Source organism: Aptenodytes forsteri, unplaced genomic scaffold (genome assembly GCF_000699145.1).
Source record: "Aptenodytes forsteri isolate BGI_AS27 unplaced genomic scaffold, ASM69914v1 Scaffold528, whole genome shotgun sequence".
Classification (NCBI taxonomy): Eukaryota; Metazoa; Chordata; class Aves; order Sphenisciformes; family Spheniscidae; genus Aptenodytes; species Aptenodytes forsteri.
The window spans coordinates 1277316-1299730 of record NW_008794881.1 but is presented as its reverse complement, the minus strand read 5'-3'; the positions used below and the strand labels follow the sequence as shown (position 1 = coordinate 1299730).

At 56.0% G+C, this 22415-nt stretch overlaps 2 protein-coding genes across 2 annotated transcripts in view; one reads left to right on the top strand and one right to left on the bottom strand.

Annotated features, from left to right (window-relative positions):
- PPM1M (protein phosphatase, Mg2+/Mn2+ dependent 1M) overlaps positions 1-2072 on the bottom strand; it is a 10125-nt gene extending 8053 nt beyond the window's left edge. The window contains exons 1-2 of the mRNA XM_009274702.1: positions 1885-2072; positions 69-209 (exon numbers count right to left, since the gene is read on the bottom strand). Coding sequence (XP_009272977.1) covers positions 69-209; positions 1885-2072 — 329 coding nt within the window. The remainder of the gene's footprint in view (positions 1-68; positions 210-1884) is intronic.
- Positions 2073-10270: 8198 nt separating this feature from the next.
- The window catches only part of TWF2 (twinfilin actin binding protein 2), a 14863-nt gene continuing 2718 nt past the window's right edge, over positions 10271-22415 (top strand). The window contains exons 1-4 of the mRNA XM_009274689.2: positions 10271-10568; positions 14855-15033; positions 16639-16734; positions 17584-17688. Of these exons, the coding sequence (XP_009272964.1) occupies positions 10472-10568; positions 14855-15033; positions 16639-16734; positions 17584-17688 (477 nt within the window). The 5' untranslated portion in view covers positions 10271-10471. The remainder of the gene's footprint in view (positions 10569-14854; positions 15034-16638; positions 16735-17583; positions 17689-22415) is intronic.

Here is a 22415-nt window from a genome sequence, read left to right as displayed (position 1 = left end):
GCCCCCCCCGCGTCCGTGCGGGGCTCGGCGGGGGTCAGACCTCCGCCCCCCGGGCTGCTCCTCTGCACCCGCCTCGGGAGGCGCCCAGCGGGGACGCGCCCTGAGCATCCCCCGGCCCCGCCGCGGCAGGCTGGCGGGCGGCGTCGGCGTTGCGGTAGCGATGATGAGGGCGATAAGCTGAAGCTTCCCGAAGGAGCTGGCAGGTTTTCCTGCGAGTAGCCGGGGGGAGGGGGCGCTGAGCCAGGCTCAGAGCATTTGGGCGCTTTTGGGAGGCGAAGGAGGGGGACTGGCTCCGGGGATGCTGCCGGTGAGGGGCTCTCCTGCATCCTTTGTCTGGGCTGATGCTCAATAGCTCGTAAAGACGCCTTCTGCTGCGGCAGCACCATAAACCACGCAGATCTGCTTTGCTGCCACATCAGCCCCGGCCACATCTCCCCCCCTGCGGTGATGCTGGGCCCCCAGCGCTGCGCCTCCTCCCAGGGGGATTGCAGAGAGCCTGGATAAATTCTTGCCTGACCGTTGCCATTGTATTTGGGGGAAGCTCCCCATTTTCTGTGCTCATTCCCTACAGGACCCGGCCAGCACCCTGAGACGATGGCTTTTGCATTTATGGGTGCGTTTGGTGCGTGACTGTGTGTCCTCATGGTATTTCCCTCCTGCTCCCTACTAGCCAAGTCAATTAACAATATTAATCAGGAGTAGAGGTGCTGCATAATTTATGTAACCGAATCAATATGCGAGCAGGGATGTGAGAGCAGCCACCCCTGAAGCCCGGCTCCACACCAGTCGGGTGTGAATCCAGCACCGCTGTGTGCCCCGGGAGGGGAGCTGGGACATTGGCCTCGCAACTCCCTTCCTCACAGCCAGCACCTTTGTGCGAGGTTGTTGAATTTGTGGCTGCTGTTCCTTCGTGGCACGAGCATCCTTGTTGGTTGAGTGCACGGTCGAGAGCATCCTTCCCTTTCAGATGCTGCTGGAGGAGCTGTAGTTGAGAAACGGTTAGCTGTGGTGCTTAGATGTTTCTCCTGCTTTGCTGGGAGTGCTGGTAGCTGATGACATTTGAGTTCAGATTTGTTACTTCTAGTTTAAGCTGAGACACTGAAGTTCAGGCTCTAGTTGAATGTTCCCTCTACTGTAAAAAAATAATAATAATTTAAAAAAGTACCAGTGGGATGGACCCCAGTGCCCACCTGAACTCTTGATGTGCCGCCCCTGCTCTGCAGAGCTCTCCCGTGGGGTTTGGTGCAGGCAAGGCCTGTTGTGCTGCCTGTGCCCCAAGAGGCTGCTGCCTGTTGCTTGCTGCTGTGCCTCTGCTTCTACGCCGCTGATGCCGTCCTCCCTGGCACCCCTGCAGCTGCTGGGGGGAGTGCGCTGGCTTGGCAAAGCCGTTGAGCTGCTTTCCGAGAGCGCCGACCTTGGTTGCCCACCGCTTGGCAAACCCTGCCGGGACCAGCGCTGAGAGTTGCCGTGAGTTATTGTTGCCCGTAGGACGTAATGTGCTCCGTCAGCAGCGCTCTGCTGGAAAGGGGAAGGGACTCGGACTTCCCCCGAGGAGCTGCAGCCAGTGCAGGGTGGAGATAGACCCAACGGCTCTGCCCAAGCAGCAGATCCCCAAGCTGGGGGTGGTGTAAAAACCTCCCTGTGGTTATGAAAAATAACTTGCGTTGGGTGGTCTTGCTCTCCCAGCATCTTGGACATCTCTGGGTGGCTTCTCTGGGTCCGCTCCTCCATCCCCTGCTGCGCAGTCCCTCTTCCGGGAAACGGCTGTTTCCTCTCTGAATGCAAATCTGCCCCTCCAACACCTGCGATGCTGAACTGGGGCGCTCGGGGCTTTAAGGGAACCACCCTGGGGGGGGTGTGGGGGGGTATTTCAGTCCTCCCCACCCTGGCACGGTGATCAAATTAATCCCTTTGCTCAGCAGACAGCAGATTCGATATTGGATGAGGACCAGCAATACCACTGCTACCTTCATCCCCTCTGCTGAGACGCTGAGGTCTGTTATTTGCCGAGGAGGAGGGATTTTCCGCATCTTCCTGGTTTCTGGGGCCTTGTTATTTTTGTGTGTGCGCATCGCTTTGTGTTTTTTCATTCCCATTTCTCCCCTGTTTGCAGGAAGGCATCTGCTCCTGGGGGAATTACGATCAGACCCGCTGGCTGGCTTAGGGGATGTTGCGGGCAAGCCGGCGAGAGGATTTTGGTCGCCGCTGTGGTAGATCAGCATGAGAGCAGGGTGATGCGGTGACAGGGGAGCCCCCAGAGCAGTCCCCCTGCTGCAACGCTACCAAATCATCCCAGCTTTTGGGGAGAAGCGGGTGGTCCCAGGGAGGGGGAGCGATGGCAGCGCTCGCTCGGGGGTGCAGAGCCGCAGGTTTGGGGTGTTTAATGAGGGCTGAGCCTTTCACACAGAGGCAAGAGGCTAATTATTATGTTTTTTTAGGTATCCGTGGCAGCTCCCTCGAAGGTGCTGGCAAGAAAATCAGGCTGCCATGGAGACTGCCGGGCTCGGGAGGTGGTTGGAAGCTATCGAGGGTTGCTGTGGGCTTCTTGGGGTTGGAAACCTGCTTTTTAACTACAGCCAAGTATTTTTGCAGTCCCTGTTCTGCCCTGAGTGGCATTAGATGGGGACAGCATTCACTGTTTGAGTTTAAAAGCCAGGACTGGCCACTGTGCCTTAGGAAGGCGATGCTGAACCAGGGCTTTGATGCTGGTGGGAGGTCACCCAATTGCCTCTGGGTGCTCTTTCGTGACCTCTGGGTAGAGAGAAAAAGTCCCTCAAAGGGTTTTTTTTTTTTATAGAAAGTAAAAAGAAATCAAATGCATGTTGTTTCTTCAACCAAAAAAATAAGTTTGGTGCCGGCTCTTTCTGGGGGAGGTGGCAAGATGTGGGGATAGGGAGGGACCTTTGCTCCCATCCATGACTGAGCCTCTGCTTTGCCCCAGGACTGGATCTTGCACTGGGAAAACATCTGGTAGGAATGGCCATTTGCTTCAGGAGAAGCATAACCGTGATGCGTATGGAGACTGCCGGGCTGGGGAGGTGGTTGGAAGCGATCGAGGGTTGCTGTGGGCTTCTTGGGGTTGGAAACCTGCTTTTTAACTACAGCCAAGTATTTTTGCAGTCCCTGTTCTGCCCTGAGTGGCATTAGATGGGGACAGCATTCACTGTTTGAGTTTAAAAGCCAGGACTGGCCACTGTGCCTTAGGAAGGCGATGCTGAACCAGGGCTTTGATGCTGGTGGGAGGTCACCCAGTTGCCTCTGGGTGCTCTTTCGTGACCTCTGGGTAGAGAGAAAAAGTCCCTCAAAGGGTTTTTTTTTTTTATCTAGAAAGTAAAGAAATCAAATGCATGTTGTTTCTTCAACCAAAAAAATAAGTTTGGTGCCGGCTCTTTCTGGGGGAGGTGGCAAGATGTGGGGATAGGGAGGGACCTTTGCTCCCATCCATGACTGAGCCTCTGCTTTGCCCCAGGACTGGATCTTGCACTGGGAAAACATCTGGTAGGAATGGCCATTTGCTTCAGGAGAAGCATAACCGTGATGTGTGCAGGCAGGAATGATGTCAGATGGGGAAAAAAGGAGCAGAGAGGGAGGACCTGGGAGCTGCTGGGTCTGCAAAGGTCTCCTGTGAAAGCAGCCAGCTTCCTGGCTCTTCAGTGAGAAGAAAGCCGGAGAAGAAAGAAGGAGCTTGTCTCCCCATCCACTGCTTCCTCAGCCTCTCTCCTCCCACCCTGCTGGGAGGCAGCGCTGGCTCCTGAGGTGCCTGGCCGCTTGAATTTGGGGACGGCTTCGTGGCTGGGATGCCAGGGGTAACCCCTAACCAGGGATGCATCATGCCATGCCATCAGCAGAGGAGGAGAAGGGGTGGCTGGTCCATGGCCCCTGGTGTCCATGGGGGACAGAGGGCACTAGTCTGCTACAAGGATGGTTTTGAGGAGCCGGTCCCCGCTTGTGAGTTCTTTTCTGGGGCCAGCACCCAAAACGGAGGTTGAAGCCCACTTGGGGCGATGGCCCACATCCCAGCTGGTGGCACGTCAGGATGACCAGAGCAGCATGGGTGGAAGACCAGACAAACACCCTGAGGTGTCAAACCCCTTGAAGTTAAGCACCTAGAGTGGCAGGGTAGAGGAAATCCCTCGGAAAGCACGCATCAAGAGGCTGTAAATGCAACGAGATCTCTGCCAGGGTCTGTCCCTGGGTCCCTGTCCCCACCGACGTCCAAACAAGTGCTCCCAGTGGTGGCTTTACTGAGCAGAGAAGAGGAGCAGTGACCAGCAGCTTCTGCAGGCAAAGCGGGACTGTGCATGCTTGGCTCTGGGATGCCGTGTCGCTGGCTGGATCTGACCAATGCTGCCTGCAGGGTGGGCACTGCCTATCCCGGAGCGAGGGAAGGGCCAAATAACTCTAATCTGAGGTGCCAAAGCAGAGAAAAGACAGGTTCCAGGCACGCATGTGGAAAATCAGGTGTTGAGAAGCAAATGGCTGGCATCAGGTGGGTGGCTGAAAGTCTCTGGGCAGGATTTGCAATACAGACCAGGAGTCGCGTGAAATCCTGCAGGATACAGCCCAGCCCCACAGAAAATTGGGAGAAAAGTTTTGCTTGTGTCCTCTCTTGCTCAGATATTTCCCCCACCCCCCACCCCCCTTCTTTCTATTTTCTTCTGACATGTGTAGCTTTTTCCCAGAGAAAAGATTCCCTGCAAGGACATTTTTTCTTTCCATGGTGAGAAATAAAATCCTCTTAGCGCTTGAACTGGCCAGCCATGTCCATCAGCAGAAAAGCGCTCTGCAGCGAGCGGGTTGAGCAGGCGCTGCGTGTCAGAGTTACACCGGGATAGGCTGAAAAGGAGGAACTTTAGGAGCAGCAAGAGCTATTTTGTGCCTGTTGCAGTTCTGCCCGGCAAGAGTCGGGCAGAGCTGCCTGTGCAGAGAAGGTGTGCACGGTGCGGGTGTAACCATGTTTTATCCATCAGCATCTCGACTACTGTCTGGCCAAGCAGCCCTGGAGTTTGGACAAGTTTTGCCCAGGTTTGTGGCTGGATTTTTGGCTGAGTTTCCCTGTTGCACCCTAGGCACGCTGTGCCTCGGACGGTGAAAGAGAAGCAGCCACCTGGAGTCGCATCAACTTGAAGATTATGTCCAGGGAATGAAAGATTGATGGCCGGAGGCTCGGGTTTCCCGTCGGGAGCGTGAGGTGACTTGATGTATTGAGAGAGGCATCTGTTTCAGGGAGCATGTATTATTGATCTGGGAGCTGGACGCTGTCATTGGGTTGGGGGGGGATTGGGAAGGGTCGAATAAGCAAAAACCTGTTGCTTCCCCAACAAGCGAGCAAGAGGATGGAGAAGGGAGAGGTGCAGAGGCGGCGGCATGGCCATCGCCTCCATCCCCATCCCCGTGGTGCTCCCCCAGGGGTTGCGCAGGTGGCTCCCTGGCATCCCCAGGGAGAGACCGGCCCGTTGCCGTGGCTACGGCTGTCATCACTGCGTGGTGCCTCTGTCTCCCTCTGGCCTCGTTACAGCCTGGCTCTGGTCAGATAAGCTAATTGGGGCTGTAAACATCAAAAAAAGGCTTGACTTTGGGGATGACTTTTGTGGCGGGGTGGTACCCGCAAGCACCATCTCGCTGCTCCATCTCACAGCGTTTTTGGGGAAGTGTGATGCTTTGAGCCCAGCACTGAAACCTCCTGGGGACTGATCCAAACGGCCGCATCCCGGGGCAGGGCAGCTCCCTGCTCTGGCTGCAAACAGCACGTCCGTCACGTAGGTGCAAGGATCTGGCTGCCCTGCTGGTCCCCGAGGCGTGGGGTCTTCAGGCTTCAATCCACGCCTGCTCGGTGCTGCCGAGAGGGGAGGCACCGCCGTGCCTTCCCACCACAAGCTCCTCTTCTCCTCTGGCAGCTTGCCTGCATGGTCAGGGCCACCTGAAGGCCACCGCTGGCCATACTGTAACCTTCTTGCCACGCCGTGAGCTGCCCAGCCTGGGTGCCCTGGTACCGATGGCTGGCTCTGCTCAGCCCTCCGTCCCAAATGGGTGGTGGGTGCTGCTGGGCAGGGAGGTTTTGTGGTGCAAGGGGACCTGGGACACGCTGTCAGCAAGCTGCTAAATGCAGGTGGCTCTTGAATAGGAGACAACTCATCTGCAGCCTACGAACAGGTGGAAGAGGGAGGCGCTGCACGACTCGGTGGCTGGAGGCGATTTTTGGGCTGTCATGGGAGGGTGGCTGAGGAGGCACTGGTGCTTGTGTCCGCCATGTCTGCCAGGAGGGTCGATGGCAGGGCTGCCTGTTCCTCAAGATGCCACCGAGCTCACCCTGCCTCAAAGCAGCAGCATCCCGGGAGAGTTTCTGGAGGTTTTTTGGGGCAGGGATGGAGGCACGGTGTCCTTCCCGGGGTTTGATCACCCTCATCGTGAGATTCCCAAATGCCGAGGTGGGACCTGATGTTTCTGGCTGGAAAACCAGTACAAGTTGTTCTTCATTTTTCTTCTCTCCTCTGGGCTGACCAGCCCCGGTTCTTTCAGTTGCTCCTGCACGCTGGCCCTTCTGGCATAGGTGCCATCTGTCCTGTGCCTTGCTCCTTGCACAATGCTGAGCCTGGACATGCTGTTCGTGCTGTGCCTGCAGCCTTGCCAGCACCAAATAACGTGGTCATGCTCTTGTTCGTGCCTTCACAAATGACTGCCTGCAACAACATGAAGTGATTAACCTGAACTTGGCTTGCAACCCACTTCTGTTCTCTGGAGCTGCTGGACCATGCCCTGCGTCAGTGTAGCTGGTCCTTCTCCTAGTTACGGTACTTTGCTTCCTATTGAGTTTCATCCTATTTCTTTTTTTTCCAGCCCGTTTCTCCAGTCTCCTGAGAGAACGGTGAATTCTTCTCCAGCACGTGCTTGCATCTCCTCTAGCTTCCCACCTTACAGCTGCAGAAAGCACTATTGCAGTTGCCAGAAGTGTTCGTGGAAATGTGGACTAAACCTGGACCCACCACAGGTCCCCACAAGACCTTGCTTGATCCAACCTCTGATACCTCCCAGAGTGAGTTATCTGTGCAGTTTTTGTGCCGGTGCTGTAGAGGTTCACCACCACCATGTTTCCCAAGCTGGCTTCCAACACTTGGAGACACTTAGAAAGCTGAGCTGAGACCCTTGAAGCCCACAGGTCTATGGCTCTGCTGGAGGAAGCTAGGTTGATCTCATGCAACTTGGTCTTAGTAGATCCCCGCTGGCTGTAGCCCACCTTAGGTTTGTTTGTGGATTATTTGTTCCAGGATTTTCCAGGAACCCATGTCTAGAGGTCGAGTTGGACATGCAGGCCTCCCTCCAGTCCTCTGCCCTGTCGCTCCTCCCTTCCCCACCCAGACACGAGAACGGTTGCAGCTGGCCCTGTGCATTGGCCATGCTGATGTGTGCCCAGCATCTTCTTTCCCACCTCGCCTCGTTGTCAAATGCAGAAGGAGATGAACCAGAAAAAGAAGCTGACTTTTGTGATTTCCCCACACATGGGTTTTTCAGCCCTTGAGTTGGGTCCTGGAGACTTCCCGGCATGGAGATGCCTCAGGGCGGAGGTGCCGCTCGCCTCCATCTCCAGGGTAAGGTCTCCTCCTTGCCTTTCTTCCAGAGCCTGCTGTTGACTTTTGTATTAATATTTCAGGCACGTGACCCATCTCGTCAAGTCTGCTGTGCCAATTAAGTTGTAATCATGCGGTAATGAAGCAGTTGCTGAGCTCGTGCTGAAAACCTTTGCTAGCTTAGTCCTCTCCCTCCTCGCTGGCTCTTGGCACTGCTTCATGAGAGACAGAAGGGGATGTCAAAGACGCCCCGGTGATTTTTTTCATTTAAATGAAAATTGCTTTTTTATTATTATTATTTCAGCAGAATTAAAGCTCGGAAGCCCGCTCTGCAGTTTTTGAAAGCTCTGCCGCTGTCTCCTCTGGAAAGCATCTTCCTCCTTGGCAGACTTTGCGGTATTTCCCATCATGCGCTCGGCTCCTCCGGCAGCATCTGTGCTTCTCCCCATCCCCTTAAACCCCTCTGTACCTACACAGGTCCCAGCGCTTGGCTGTCACTTGTCAATCGCTCAACTGTCAATCATCCCAGCTGTTGATCCAATGGTTTTGGGCACTCCTAGCATTTCCAGGTGCTCTGGGGGGTTGCATTTGCCCAGACTGCTGATTTTCCAGACTCGTGTGCATCCTTGGGCTCTGGGAAGGATGGGATCAGGCTGGAGGGATTTGCAAGCCCGTTAGCGCTGCAGACCTTTCCTTTCTCCTCTGAAGTTGATGCTATAGAAGCATCCAAGACCAATGTTATTCTATTCTATTTTGGCAGTGCAATAGGAATCGGTGAAGCTTAAAGCTTATTAGGAGCTTTTGTCTCCTGCATGAGGTTTCCTGGGTGTATAAATGTCTCTCCTCCTCTTCCGCCTCGTGTGTTTGCAATAACCACAGATGCTGCCGGAAGGAAAGAGCCGCTCTCAACAGGGAAAGGGGCTAAAAATATCAGAGCAGCCTCGGATGGGAACGGTGGACGTGGGCTGAGCTCCCAGCCAGTGCTGGGAGAGGGTGAAGGTCTGCGCTGGGAACTGGGAGCGCCATATGCCTCGATGCTGATGGAGGGAGGATGGTTTACTCATGGTGGGATTATCCCAGCAAACCTGTGTCCCGCCCCTAAAATGCCAATAGGGACTGATGTGCCCTTGCTGGGGTGTCTGCGTGCCCATACCCGTGGGGTCCTGCTGGGGTGACATCTCTGGGTTTGTATGGGAGTGCTGCTGGTTGCAGGATACCAGCCTGGGAGCTCTTCCTCATTTGTGCCTCTTCTCTCCGTGGGAGGAGAAACCATCCGGACCTCTGACCAGGGCAGGCTCTGAACTGGTGGGGCAGATGCATCTCAGACGTATCGCTTGGGGGGGACAAGCAGGAGTTCCCTGAGGGGCTTCCTGGGACACCCCTGTCCACCCCTCTGCTGCATCGTCAGCGTTTGTGCGTGGGGACATATCCATGCCCCCTCCTTCTCCCTCGGGGCTGGGGGAGCTGCGGGCAGTGACCCAGCCCGGGGTCTGTCTCCAGGGGACAGGGGGCACCAGTGTGTGACAGAGTCGGTGGCCCCGCGTGTCCCTTGGGTGAGTGATGGCTAACGTCCTCCCGCAGCAATGCTGGGGGGCTGCGTCGAAGGGTGGTACCCGCTGCTGGCGGGACTGAAGCGGAACGGATACGGCCCTGCCGGCAGGGGATGGCTTCTCCGGCCACTGCACCTTTCCGGCTGACGTAGTGATGGCTTTCTTCGCAAAGGGCCTTGGCGGCGGATGCCCTCAGGCTCCAGGGACCAAAGCAGGGCTCCTTCACGCTGTGGGCTGCTCCGGCATGGTGATCGGTAATGGGGAGGCGGTGCGGCAAAGCACTGGGAGCAGGGGTTGCTGATGGTGACTCTGAGCATGGATCCTGGCGTGGACTAAGAGGGGCGTCTGCCCGGGTGTCTAATCTCTGCAACGCCAGTTTCTTTAGTATTTCTAACAAGCGCAGAGCTGCCTGTGGCTTTGAACTCACAGGACCCCCTTGGCTGCATGGCCGCATCCAGGAAGGGGCTCAGGCGGGTAATCGAAGGGGCTTTCGGGGGGAGCTGGGCTGGGAGATAATGGGCGCTCCCTGGGCTGGGAGATGCTCCTTGTCGGGGGGCTCAGCCCCTCCAAGCTGCATCTCTTGGGCATTGCCTTCGCAGGTAGCATGTCCCAGGTGGGATGGGGAGCTCTGCACTGGTGATGCTTTTGGGGTGGGCAGCTTAAGCCTCCGATGCTGGCTGCGGGCTGCCCCTTCAACATCTGCTGCCCACTGTTGCCTCCTGGTAGGATGCTGGAGACTGGTTGCCGGTGCCTGGTGCTTGGGGAGGGGGGATGAGGAGGAAGGTGGTTCCCCAAAACACTTCCCAAAAGCCTTCTGCAGCCAAAGCCCCGCCGGCTCTGGAGCAAAACCACGGGGCTGTTGCCTTTCCCTTCTCCAGGGGCTTGGCTTCAAACCAGTGCCTCCAGCTGTGCTGGTCCCGGCTGCCTTGGGAGCAGCATCCCCGCCGTGTGTCACAAGCCTGGGACGTCACAGCCTGTCGGGACATCTTCCAGCCACCCCCCGTATGCAAAGCCTGCTGCTCTGTAAAGCGAATTAACTTGTCACTTGAGCTCTCCCCGCCTGCACCGGCCAAGCCATCATCTAAATTTGGGTGATTATGTTCACCCAGGCCAAGTATCGAGTTCTCTGGATCACATGTGCTCCCAGCTGCTGTTTAACTCTGACACCTCAGGGAGACGCAGCACTTTGCTCCCAGCTGCTTGGGTTTTGTATTATTGTTTTTATTATCATTATTTTGGCACCAGAGATTTTTTTTTTAATTATTATTTTTAAATTTCTATCCTGCCAAGTTGTTCCCCTCCCTGGCCGGTCGCCAAGCAGCCCAGCGCCTGCTTTGACTGCTAAATCTGATCACGATGTTTCTGGTTCTTTCAGCCACCACGGAATTAAGGGACTTTTTTGCCAAAGCCCGAAATGGTTCAGTTCGGCTCATCAAGGTCATCATCGAGGACGGTAAGTCCCCCTTTTAAGTGTTTTGATTTACGCCATGTTGGTTCTCTGTTTTGCGTCTCCTCCTTTCCTCTTTGCCTCTGCGGTGGCAGCTCATTTTTTTGGAAAGCCCAAGGAAAACCCTGCTGGGGCTGCCTGGCATGTGGCAGGCAGAGCTGAAATCCAAGCCCAAAATTTGGGTGTGCTGGTGAGCAGCTATTGGAGCCCCAGGGCAGCTCCGGGGGGGAGCAGCGACTTTGCTGGCGGACCGACGCCACTGTCCGGGATCGGTGCTGGGCTCTGGGGGGCTTTTGCTGCTGCTGTGTCGAATTTCATTATGGGAGCCCTGTGAGAAACTGCTGCGGGTGCCGTGGGACCGTGGTCGGGGGCGATGCGCAGCACCTTCCTCCTTGGACGTGGCATCCCATGGCAGGCAAGGAGGTGCTCTGGGCAGGGGTGGGCAGGAGCGTGCTCCTTGGTGTGGGGCTCAGCACGGGGCCCCGATTGCATCCCGCAAGGGATGCTACACTCTGACACCCATCCCGTCCCAGCCCCTGCTCCTGTGCACGGGGCTGCCCCTAGCCCGGTTTGCAGGTGCCAACCTGCCCACGTTTGCCCCGTGGAAAGGTGCTTTTGGATGGCCTCTACGTCTGTCAAACAAGCAAGCGGAGCAAAGCGCTGATTTAGCATCCCAGTGGGAAGCCTCCGTGGTGTAGGTTTTCCATCGCCTTGGCCTCATACAATTGCATATGAATGACTTGTTTCTCATGGCAGGGGGGGGGTTAACGCCCTGCCAGGGGGGGTGTTAACGCCCTGCCAAGCTGCCGTCACCACCTCCCTTGGGTGGGCCACCAGGACCATGTTTGCAAACGCTGAGGTAGACGTGGTCGTAAGGAGCCCGTGCTGGCCTACGGAGGGGCTGTGAAGCCTCATTTGGAAGAGCGGCACGACTTGAAATACGTGGGACGCATCAGCAGGACCACCGCAAGTTTTGGCAGTGTTGGCTTTGTCCTTGGTTCCCGTGTGTTGGAATGCGACATCTGCGTTGTTTCTTCAGAGCATCTTTGACAACAGTATTGCTCTCTTGGCTCCTTTTGCTTTTAAAAAGTAGGAATCAGGTTTGCGTTAGGATAAGTCGTGGATGCTCCTAAGCCTGGACTTAGGGTGCTGGGGTTTGTGCCACTGGCTTTGGGCTGTGGCTGGTGACACCAGCAAGGGAGACTTTTTACCATCAATGGAAACCACGTCCCACCTTCTCCACTTGGGCTGAATGGGATATATTTATCTGTCTGATGTGTTGGTGGCAGCAGCTGCTTCATGGACCAACCTCACTCGACAGTGCTTTGTGCTTCCCAGTCTGGCTCTCCCACCCTGCCGGCTCCTTTCCCCTGGCCTGGATGAGCCATGGGCAGCTCTAGAGGAGCTTGGATGTCTGCAGAAGCCTCTGAGATGTGGCAGAGCCTGTGGCTGCCGTGGGGAGGCAGGTGGAAGGAAGAAAGCCAGGAGCATCTCTGCGCCAAAGGGCTTAGTCTGCTGGGGACAAGGTGATGGTGGTCCCACCAAGCCTGGCTTAGGACCTCCCATCTGCCTGCCCACACAACTTGGGACAAGGTGCTCGGTCCCTCTGGGCCACCATTCTCTTCTGAAACACAGGAGACGTCAGCCTGCTGCTGCCAACCGGAGAAGGACCTTTGGGCAGTAATGAGTGGCCAGGCAGACATCACAGATGGACAGACGGACTCAAGCGTGCTGACCCTGGAAGGGACGTGTCCTGAGCCAGCTGGGGAGGACATGCCAGCTGCCCTGCCTGCACAGGCAATGTGGAAGAGGGGCCTCCAGCCCTGCTCAATGGCTTGCAGAGGACCTCCTGCCCTACCGGGCATTTGTCTTGGCGCATGTTGGAGCAGGCAACAGCGGGTGGAAGGAGAGGAAGATGGTGCAAGGAGCCTTACGGTGGATGCTCTGTGGGCATCCCCAGGACAGCAGCTATGGCCGAGCAACCCTTTGGGAGCTCTTCAAGCTGATGTTGCCCTTGGGGGCTGGCCAGGAGAAGCTGAGGTCAGATGGAGAAGGTGTGGGGGTCGCGCACTGAGGCTCAGCAATGGTTTGCTGGCATCAGAGCAGCTTGTGGTCCAATGCGGTTTTAGGTGATGCTCTACTCCTCGCTGTCAGCAGGTTTCTGAACAAGGTTGGCTTTGCGGTCTTCCCCGTTGGGTGCGTTTCTTTGCACGTAGTTGATGTTGCGCACTGAGCTTTGCAGACTCCCGGCTCCTGCGCCGTACCCCTGTGGCGCCTGCCAGAGCTGCAGGCAGGGCTGCCTTGTATGGGCATTTCGGAGCAAGGCAGCCTGCCTGCGGCTGAGTGCTGGGGGCACCTCGAGGGCCAAAGATGCTCCCAGCTGCGCTTTTTCCAGCAGCAGCACCCTGCAGAAATGGAGCCTGAAATAGCTGGTGACAATCTTCATCACTAATAATCATGCTTTGCCGAAGGGCAGCTGTTCCGGGTTCCCCTTTCCTGATGCTTCCCGAGGAAATGGGAACACCAGCCATGGGCAGTTTGGCTTCACTGCAAGTGCTGGGGAGGAAAATTTGGCCCTGAACAGGGGAAGGCTGGAGGCTGCCGGCTCGTGGCAGCACGGCCGGGATCCGGCTTGGGCGCAGCCTGGAGTGACTCGGCACTGATTGCCTCGTGCGTGAGGTGTCGGGAAGTTTGGCAGATGGAGACACCCGTGAGCTGCCAGTGAGTTTGGCCAGGTGAAATTCCTTGCAGTCTCTTCGGGATCGCAGGTCTTTGCAATGCACAAATCCTTTTGCAGGGCTTTTTTATGTGTATTGTAGGGGTACATTGAGGTTTTTACGCTTCTCTTTCTCCAAACAGGTAGTTTTGCTGAAGGTAAAGTATTTTCAGCACCTTTTTTCCCTGCTGCCCTTGTTACTGTACCGGTAGCACATGCCCCTTGTGCTACAGATACAGATAATTATGGGTTCAGCATGCGATGGCAGATGCCGTGGCGGGACGGCGTTGGGCAGGGAAGGGCTATGCTGCTGTAGGTGGGGGAATGCCCTGCTCGGATGGGAATGGGGTTGAGAGTAATTCGTCCCAAATCCTTTATTCCTCAACTATTTTCCTTAAAAGCTTTCCTGCCATGGGATTTGGAGCTGCTGAGCTGGATGGGTTGGGAGGGAGAGGGCTGCGCCCCGATGCCCCTGCTGTCTCCCAATGGGCAGCAGGGCCGTGAGCAGAGGTCCAGGCAGGGCGTGTGCCAGGCTGAGCATTCCCTCGAGCACCAACTGTCCAAGGCCCCAACTTGTTTTGTTTTGGCACCTCCGGATTTTCCTACATCTTGTTCTGAGTCCCGACATCTCCCCCCAGATCTTTCTGCATCTAAAAATGGAATAAAAATACAGGTTGTTTTCCAGCAGCCTATGCTGATCGTCTCCAGCACGGTTGCTTTTCCATCCAGCCATCCCAAAGCTTGGTTTGACCCTCACAGGGGTTTTTCTCATGTTCATATGATGTCTGCACCAGCGTTTAAATCCCAGCTGAGCGCTGCCCGGCTCGCAGGGCTCCCAGCCCCACCTCCGCTTGCGTAGCAGCAGAAAAAATACCCTCCAGACATTTGAGATGCAACCACGTGCGTGAAATATGTAGGTCGCTTCCAGAGGCTGGGGCTCTCCCGGCAGCGTGGTTCCCCCCCCAGGCTGTGGTCTCTGGGACATCTCCAGTCCCTGCAGACATGGGCTTCGGGTACCAGCTCTGATTTTGACCCTTCTGAGGTTATGGGGAATCCGATGAGAGCAGCTTGGGCTCGTTGTCCCAGCTTTTGCTATGGGACCTTTATTTTTCTCAGCACCCTTGTGTCCCTGATGAAGTCTTCTAGTGCCCAAGCCCCTAGAGCTTGTCCATGTGGGATGGAGGAGGTCTCATGTTCCCCTGTGAGCAAGGAGGGATGGTTGGGGACTACACGGCTGGAGGGAGCAGAAGGAGGCTACAGATGGTCACCAGAGAGGAGAGCCCAGCAGTGAGGAGCACGGGAGGGGAGGAAATGGTTGACAAGAGGCAGTGGGATGCTGGCAGAAAACCAGCCCCTCCACAGCAGCCACAGCCCTGATGGCATCTTCTGGAGGGTCACCTGTGGGGGTGTAAACTCATGTAATGTGGTTCGAGATCTTCATTTGTTTTTCTGCAGGATAGCATCATTGTTGGCACTGGAGCTGTGGCAAGCCCTTAGACAAGCTGCCCCGTGGTCCTGCAAGGTGAACTAAGCCTTGTTTTCATCTAACGCCACCTTTTCCATCTTCTCCTTCCAGAACAGCTCGTGCTGGGAGCTCACAAAGAGCTGTCCCGGCGCTGGGACGCTGACTACGATGCCTTCGTGCTGCCCTTGCTGGACGAGCAGCAGCCATGCTACGTGCTGTACCGCCTGGACAGCCAGAACGCCCAGGGCTACGAGTGGCTTTTCATCTCTTGGTCCCCCGACAGCTCCCCGGTGAGCACCGTGCCGGGCTGTGACACCCCAGCGTGGGGATACGGACGTGTTCTGGGAGGTGGAGATGGAGGGTAGAGGGGTGTTTGGCCAAGTTGACTTCGTGCTGGGGCTGAGGAGGAGTGTTCGCACCCTCCATCGCTGTGCCCGGGTTAAGAAGCGGAGACTGCTTTGGGGATGGGGCAGTTTTTTTAAGACACAGTAAGATACACTGGACCCCATCTCTGTCCTCTTTGCAGCGCTGCACGAGGAGGTGGAGGGGCTGGGATGTAGCTGGGGGCCGCGGGGCCGGGATGGAGATGTCCCACTGGAGCTCTGGCCAAAAGCATCACTTGGAAGAGCTGGTGCTGGCACTGACTGCTCTGCTTGAGGGCTGACGCAGAGCGGCTGCTGGCCCACCTCTGGGCCCAGCTCCAAAATCATCCTTAAGGGCCGTGCAGGCTGGTTCCCTCGGAGCCGCGTGTGGCCGGGCCGGCACTGGCACGGGCTGGGCTGGCTTGTGGGGCCAGAGCCGGCATCAGAGAGCGGGCGCAAAGGGGCCGGTTGGATGTGGTGGTAGTCTAGTGGATTTCAGCGCTACAGCTTGGAAAATGCCATCTTGTTGAGCGCATCTCCGTAACGAGCTTTCAGCAGGACCAAGATTTGCTGCCGTGTTAACACGTGCACTTATCACATACATACACATATATATACACATTTTTATGTATGTACTTTATATAATCTATATGCTATAGAGATTTACTGCCGTGTTAATATGTGCACTTGTCATATATACGTATAAGTATATATATTTGTTATTTGTTATATATATAACAAATATGTATAAATACATATTTTTTCTATATTATAAACCATATAAAAAAGACCCTCTGCAGTTTTTTGAGATGTATCTGACAAATATATTATATATACACACATATATGTATACACACACTTATATACAATTATAATAACATAATATATATCATTTTATGTGTGTATACATGTGTGTACATGTACATATATGCGCATATACACAATTATAATAATATATAATTTTATATATGTGTACCTATACATATATATACATATAATAATAGATATTTTTTATCTATATATCTCAACAAACTGTTGAGGGTCTTATTGCAAAAGAGCGGGGTGCCAAGGAGCACTTGCCAAAGCTCTTCCCTGCGTTTTGCAGAAGAACAATGCAGAAGATGCTGAAAGGGGCAAAAGTCGCTTTTAGGTGACTCCGGTGGTATGTGTGCCTCCTCTTACCCCAGCGTGGGTGAGAAATGATGTGCTGGAGCTCAGGGATGGGAAAGCAAAGCACAGAATAAACCCGCGGGTCGCGGGCAGCGCTTGGCGAGGCTGCACCATGCGCAGGCAGTCCTGGAACTAGCGCCGATGGGTTTCCCTGGCCGCTCCCTACCCGGAGATGCTGCGGTTAGAAATCAGCCTGAGCTAGAAACCAGGTTGGTAGCTCCCAGGGAGAGCTGAGGTTTGCAGAGCTGGTGGTGGGATGGTGGCCGCGAGCATCGGGCACCTCTTATGGGGAGGTGCTGCTCCCCGGTCCCACCGTGCAGGATCCCCTCTCTGACCGTGCTTGCTGCCTCCCTCCTCGCGCAGGTCCGGCTGAAGATGCTGTACGCTGCCACTAGAGCAACAGTGAAGAAGGAGTTTGGCGGGGGGCACATAAAGGACGAGATGTTTGGAACGGTGAAGGTACAGTGGTGGTTCCTGGGCAGCCATTTGGGTTCAACCCGGAGCTTTGGGAGCCTACTCTGGGCTCGGCGCTGAAGCCAGACGGGACATGGGATGCTGGCGTCTGGCAGGGGGACAGCACGGACGTTTGTCCCCCACGCTGTTTTAGTCTCCTGGGTGACTGCTGCTGCTTTCTCCTGCCTGCATGGCTGCGGTCAGTCTGTGATGGACACTGTGGAAGAGACGGGAGGAAGGCTCAGAAGACATTCAGAGCTTTACTCTGAGCAGAAAAAGAAGCGCCAGGCGGTGGCAGTGTCACTCCAGCAGGGAGAGCTGCTGCCATGCCGGGGTCATCTGGTTGCGCTTCCCCAGCAGCGCTTGGCAGGAGGTTTCTCCTTCTCTTCCATGGGCTTTTCACAGCGGGAGCTGCACAGCCAGGGCTTCCCAGGCATCAACCCCTCTCTGGGGCTTCTGATGCCAATGGGAGCGAGGGAGGATCCCCTCTGCTGCCCTCCTGCTCCGGTGCCCCTCTCCGCTGCTCCCAGGCTGTGGTCTCTGTCTTTCCCTCTCACTTTTGTGCTCATGAGCTCTGTTAATCAGCCGGCGGAGCCGCGCTGCCACAGCCACAGATGTCCGGGGAGGGGCAGGGTGGTCTGAACGGGCACGGGCAGTCATGGGCACTGTTTAAAATTGAGCATGGGATTTGCATGGAGGCATCCGAGAGCGCTGCTTGGGTTGGTCCTCCTGGTAAGGAGAGAGCCTGAGACCCGCTGGGTTGCTCAGACGCAGCCTCAAGGCTGGGGGTGCATCCAGCCCTGCAGCCATAACCACCCCTGATGCTTCCCCCCGTCCCTGTCCCTCTGTCTGCAGGAGGACGTGTCCCTGGCCGGTTACCAAAAGCACGTGTCCTCCTGCTCTGCCCCGGCCCCGCTGACTGCAGCCGAGCAGGAGCTCCAGCAGATCCGCATCAACGAGGTGGGTGTCCGCCGGCCTGTGGAGAAGGAGCCCAAGACCCTCGGGGTACACAGGGATGAAGGATGCAGGGATGTGTTTGCTGCTGGAGGTGTGGGAGTGAGCATCTGAGCATCCAGCTAGGAGGGATGGCTCATTTTTACTGCGCTTTCTCATACCTGTGCAGTTTAACCCGTTCCTGCCCTTGCCGAGGTGGACCAAGCATCCTCATGGTCAAATTCGTGGCGTAAAGAGGAATTTACAGACTTTTTTTTTTTCTTCCTTTGCTAGGACATGAGCTCAGGGCTCTGTTTTGCTTGCTGTAATTGGCAGTCAGAAGGCTGTTTGAGGCTGAAAGCAGGCAGCAGTCTCTAACCTCTAGGTATCGGGGCAAAAGCCAGAGCTGAGTCTGAATTCGCGGGGGAGGCAGGAAGAATTCAGGCTTATCTCTGGGCTGCAGTAGCGTCCTTTCCCATACTCTTCCTCTGTGGCTAAAAACATGAGGGATGCTGTCCCAAGAGACAGAGGTCTTAGCCTAAATTTGGGGGCTTCTGTGCTGGAAAAAGATGTGGAAGTGGCATGGGGTAGGGTTGGAGGCAGACAAGACTAACGCTATTGTCTCCCCATCGGCATCTTGCGGCACTCGTGCCAACCTCCATGGTGCTGTGAAACACCGAGGCAGGGAAGGGGATTGGCTCACCGGGTGGGAAGACCACCTGGAAGCAATATTTTTTTGGGGATGGGGGGATTTCACTTGGATGCCGTGGAAAGCCTTCCTCTCTAGAGGAGAATCCCTCTCTCTTCTGCCTGTGCTGGGACTGTGGGGCTCACGGATGGATCAGGACGTGCCTGGGAGATGTGAAGCCAATCAGCCTGATGGTGTTATTTAATGGCAAAGATGAGGCAGGACATTTCCACCTGCCAGAGCAGGTCTGGGGGCAGTGGAGTTGAGGGGTGTTCGGGAGATGCCACCAAGGGGTGGTCTCCATTGTGTGGGTCTTGGCGTGGTTATCCCAGCTCCCAGCCTGGAGGAGCTGAGTAGCATTTGTGCAGGAGGATCCAAGGTGATGCCCACGCTTGGAGAAGAGAGAGATGGATGCTCATGGTGGCTCTGCGGCTTGTTTGGCACCTTTGGGTGTCTGTGCCATCACCTTGGCTGGCCAGTGCTGCAAGATTAAGTAGTTTTGGGGTTTTTTTTTCGGGCTGTGTCTTGCAGGGTGAAGTGCCCAAGTAAGTGGTGCTCATGGTGCTTGTTTTCCGGTTCATCTGCTGTGCTCTGCTTCCCACCTTTGCCTTTGCAAGATGTGGCACCTGGGTGAAGGTGCTGCTGCCATTTGGTTTGGTTGGGGGTTATTTTAAAGGTATGCTCTCCTCTGTGTCAGCCCAGGCCACGGGGAGCGCTCACTGGCATTTAGAAAGAGAGGAAAATTGATATATTTTTGCCTGTGGATTTAAGGGTGGGTAGCGGCCAAATGCTGGGTGTGCTGAAGGGTCTCCGTGTTGGTGTGGGGGCTGGCCCCAGGCACGAAGCAGGAGGTGGTGGGAGCTATGGCTTGGGTGCTCAGTGCCACGCTCACCTCCTCGGGGCAGGGAAAACTCATGACTTTACAGTAAATGCAGCTTCGAGCAAGTTTCTGGAGCCACGCAAAGCAGAGGGCTTTCACCAAGAGGAACTATATGGGAGCAGCTCTCAACCTGTAGCAGCACCCTGCTGAGTACAGCGGTACCTCCAGCCTTGCACGTTGCCTGCAGGCTTACAGGCAGCAAGGGTCCTTGCACACACGTGCACGTTGCGGTTTCATTTGGGGGAGCAGATCCAGTGCGTGGGAGCGAGCAGTCAGGGCTGGCAGCGACCTGGGAAGCAACCCCTGGGCAAGCCCTGACCTCGGCACTTCTGTATATCTGCCCATGCCCCCGCTAGCAGTTCAGGACCCTGCGCGTCCCTCTGGGTTCAACCAATCCATTAGGATTTTGGAAGTGACACAAGGGACACTGTTTCTTTGAGAGCCACCAGCTCGCAAGTTGTTTTACTGTGCCCCTCACCTGGAGCTGCTGCTGGTGGTGCAGCTCTCCTCTTCTCCAAGGCTGTTGATGCATGACCCTCCGAGACGCCGACCAGGTTTGCAGTCTTCACCCCAATGGTGGCTACGTTTCTGGGCTAGCAGAAGCTCCCTGGGATCCTCCTCAACCACCAGACGAGTGAGGAGAAGGGGTGGGAGAGGAAGAGCAGCAGCAAAGCAGGAGGGGGGAGGCGATGGCTGCGTGGCAGCGGCTTCAGGGCCGGCACAGCGGCCTTTTACACTGAGATAGGAAGGACTCAGGTTTGCATGTCCCCTGGCAGGCTGCCCATCCTTTGGTTAAAGCAGGTTTTAGGCTGCATGAGCCAGGCTTCCCCTGTGGTTTGAGGATTGCATGGACAGAGGCGATGTCGTGAGCTACCCCCCTTCTTGGTAGCTGGGTGGGAGCTTGCAAAAATTTGCCATTTGGTTTTTATATATATATATATGTGTGTGTGTGTATATACAAAATAGCTGGAAAATGTGTCGCCAGCTTTACTGAGCTGGAAGTTGTCAGCAGACCGTGGGCTAAGAAATGGCTTTGAATTTGGGATTGAGCTACCTTAACACCCACGAGTGGGAAGTCTTTCTAGAAGCATCGCAGGCTCAGAAACACGGAGGAGAGCCAGGCGTATCGCATTGTGGGGCCGCAGGGGAGAGGAAGGCAGCTTTGGAGCTGGGGGATGAGGCAGAAGAATTAAGAGGAACTAAAGGTCTCTGTGCCATTGCAGCATGTAAGGGGGTGTCATTCGTAGCTGCCGCACAGTGTGTTGGTGGGCAGGTAGAGCAGAGGCTTTGCCAGAAGCGCCCACCGAAGGATTCACCATAAGACGAAGAAATGCTCGTTAGCCAAGGTCGGCACTGTGCCAGCAATGAGGAAAGAGGGGAGAAAAAACTAACCTAAAGAAAAGGAGATAAAATAACTCCCCAGCCAAGCCTGCTGCCGGCAAGGCTGCGGTTGGGGGGATGGGATGCGGCGCATGCTCGGCTGTCCCATGCACGGCTCCCGGGCTGTGCCCTGGGGAGTGTTTCAGTGAGCCGGTTTTTAATGTTCTTGAAAAGGGAAGGAGTAGAAAATGCAGAGGTATATGGGGGAGTTGACGTTGCTAAGACAACTTTCCACCTCTTGGGATTTTTGGACTTCAGCATGCTTCGTGTCACAGCTTTAGCTCTCTCCGGTCCCGCTATAACCCTCCCAGCCTCCTTGCATTTATGGGGGAGAAAGATGAGGATCTGGAGGTGTTGGCAGTGGTAATGTCCTCGCGCCACGCCTCTCCACAGGGTAGGACCAGGTGAGCTTGCGTGCGTCCTCTGAACCCCCGCGCGCTTGCCCTCAGGCCCTTGCTGGTGCCACGGCACCCCGGGGGACGGTAGGACAGCAGAGCTTGGAGGTCAGCCAGACCTCTTGCCCACCCAGCACTGGACAACCCTTGGGCAATTATTTCCCTAGGGCTGCACGTTCACACCCTGTTCATCCTCCAGGGTGCTTGGCATGGATAGAGGCTTGGGCATTTTTTTTCCCCCCCCCCAAACCTTTAGTATACACTGTTTGGTGGGGGGATAGACCAAAATCTATTGCTGCAACTGCTGGAGCTCCTCCAGACCCTGGGTTGGGACCACCCTGGCTGGGGAGCTGGCAGGAGATGGGACAGGGATGGGCTCTGCACGGGGACGTTGGCAGAGACGTTGTGTGTGGGGCTGCTAGGGCTCGGGGCCGGGTCTCTCCCTCCCACTCTTCCCCAGCACTGATGTCTCCCATGTCGTTTTTTGCTGCTTTCCCTGCCCGTGCTGCCAGGACCTGCCTTCCCTGGCCTCCAGCAGAGAGATGGTACGCCTCCATCCTCCCGGCATGTCCGTGTGTTCCCCTTCCCTTCTCGTTTCACACAAGACCCCCCCTTCCATCCCCGCGTGGGGTGCTGTTGATGGTGTGTCTCCTCTCCCCATGCTCGCAGGATTCCCGTTGCCAGGACTCGAGCACTGAGATGGTAGGCTGCTCTGCCCGCTTGATGCCCGGTTTTCCTTCTGGCGGTGTTTTTCTGCATGCTCTGCTCCGGGCACCCCGGGTCCATCACCTCCCCGGGGTGTGGGTACCATGCGGGGCTGCTGTAACGAAGGGCAGCCTTGTAACGAGATCTGCTTTGGTGCTACTGAGCTGTTTTTTGAGATGTGAGCTTAAAACTCCTGTGTTTCTCTTGGCATGCCTTGATTTTTCTTCCTTTTCTCTATCGGGGGAGGGAAAAGAAGAAGAAGAAAAAAAAGGCTGGATTGTCTTTATCCAAAATCCCCCAAACCGATCCCAAACGAAAGGGACCCACGCTTGCTGCAGAGCACCTGGGTTAGCGTTGCTGGACTTTATCTGGGGGTCTTGCGGGGGGCCGGGTCTGGAGGTGGGATGGGCTCCTCCGCCGTCGGGGTGACGCCGTCTCCCTGTATTCTGTGGCAGATGGTGGGGGGCTGTTGCTGCTGCCCATCGCTGGTAGAGTACCCCGGTCCCAAGGAGGTATGCCGCGCCTGCCGCGTCCTGCCCCCCCCTTCCCCACTGCTAGTTCACTGCACCCTCCGGTCCTGGTCAGGGACACCCCCGTTGCGGCTCCGCTCAGGATGGAGGCACCCGGGGTGACGTGATGTCTCTGCAGCCTCTCTTCCCTCCTTGAAGTGGGGTTCAGTCTCCTGGAGTTGGGGGTGCCTGGGGGA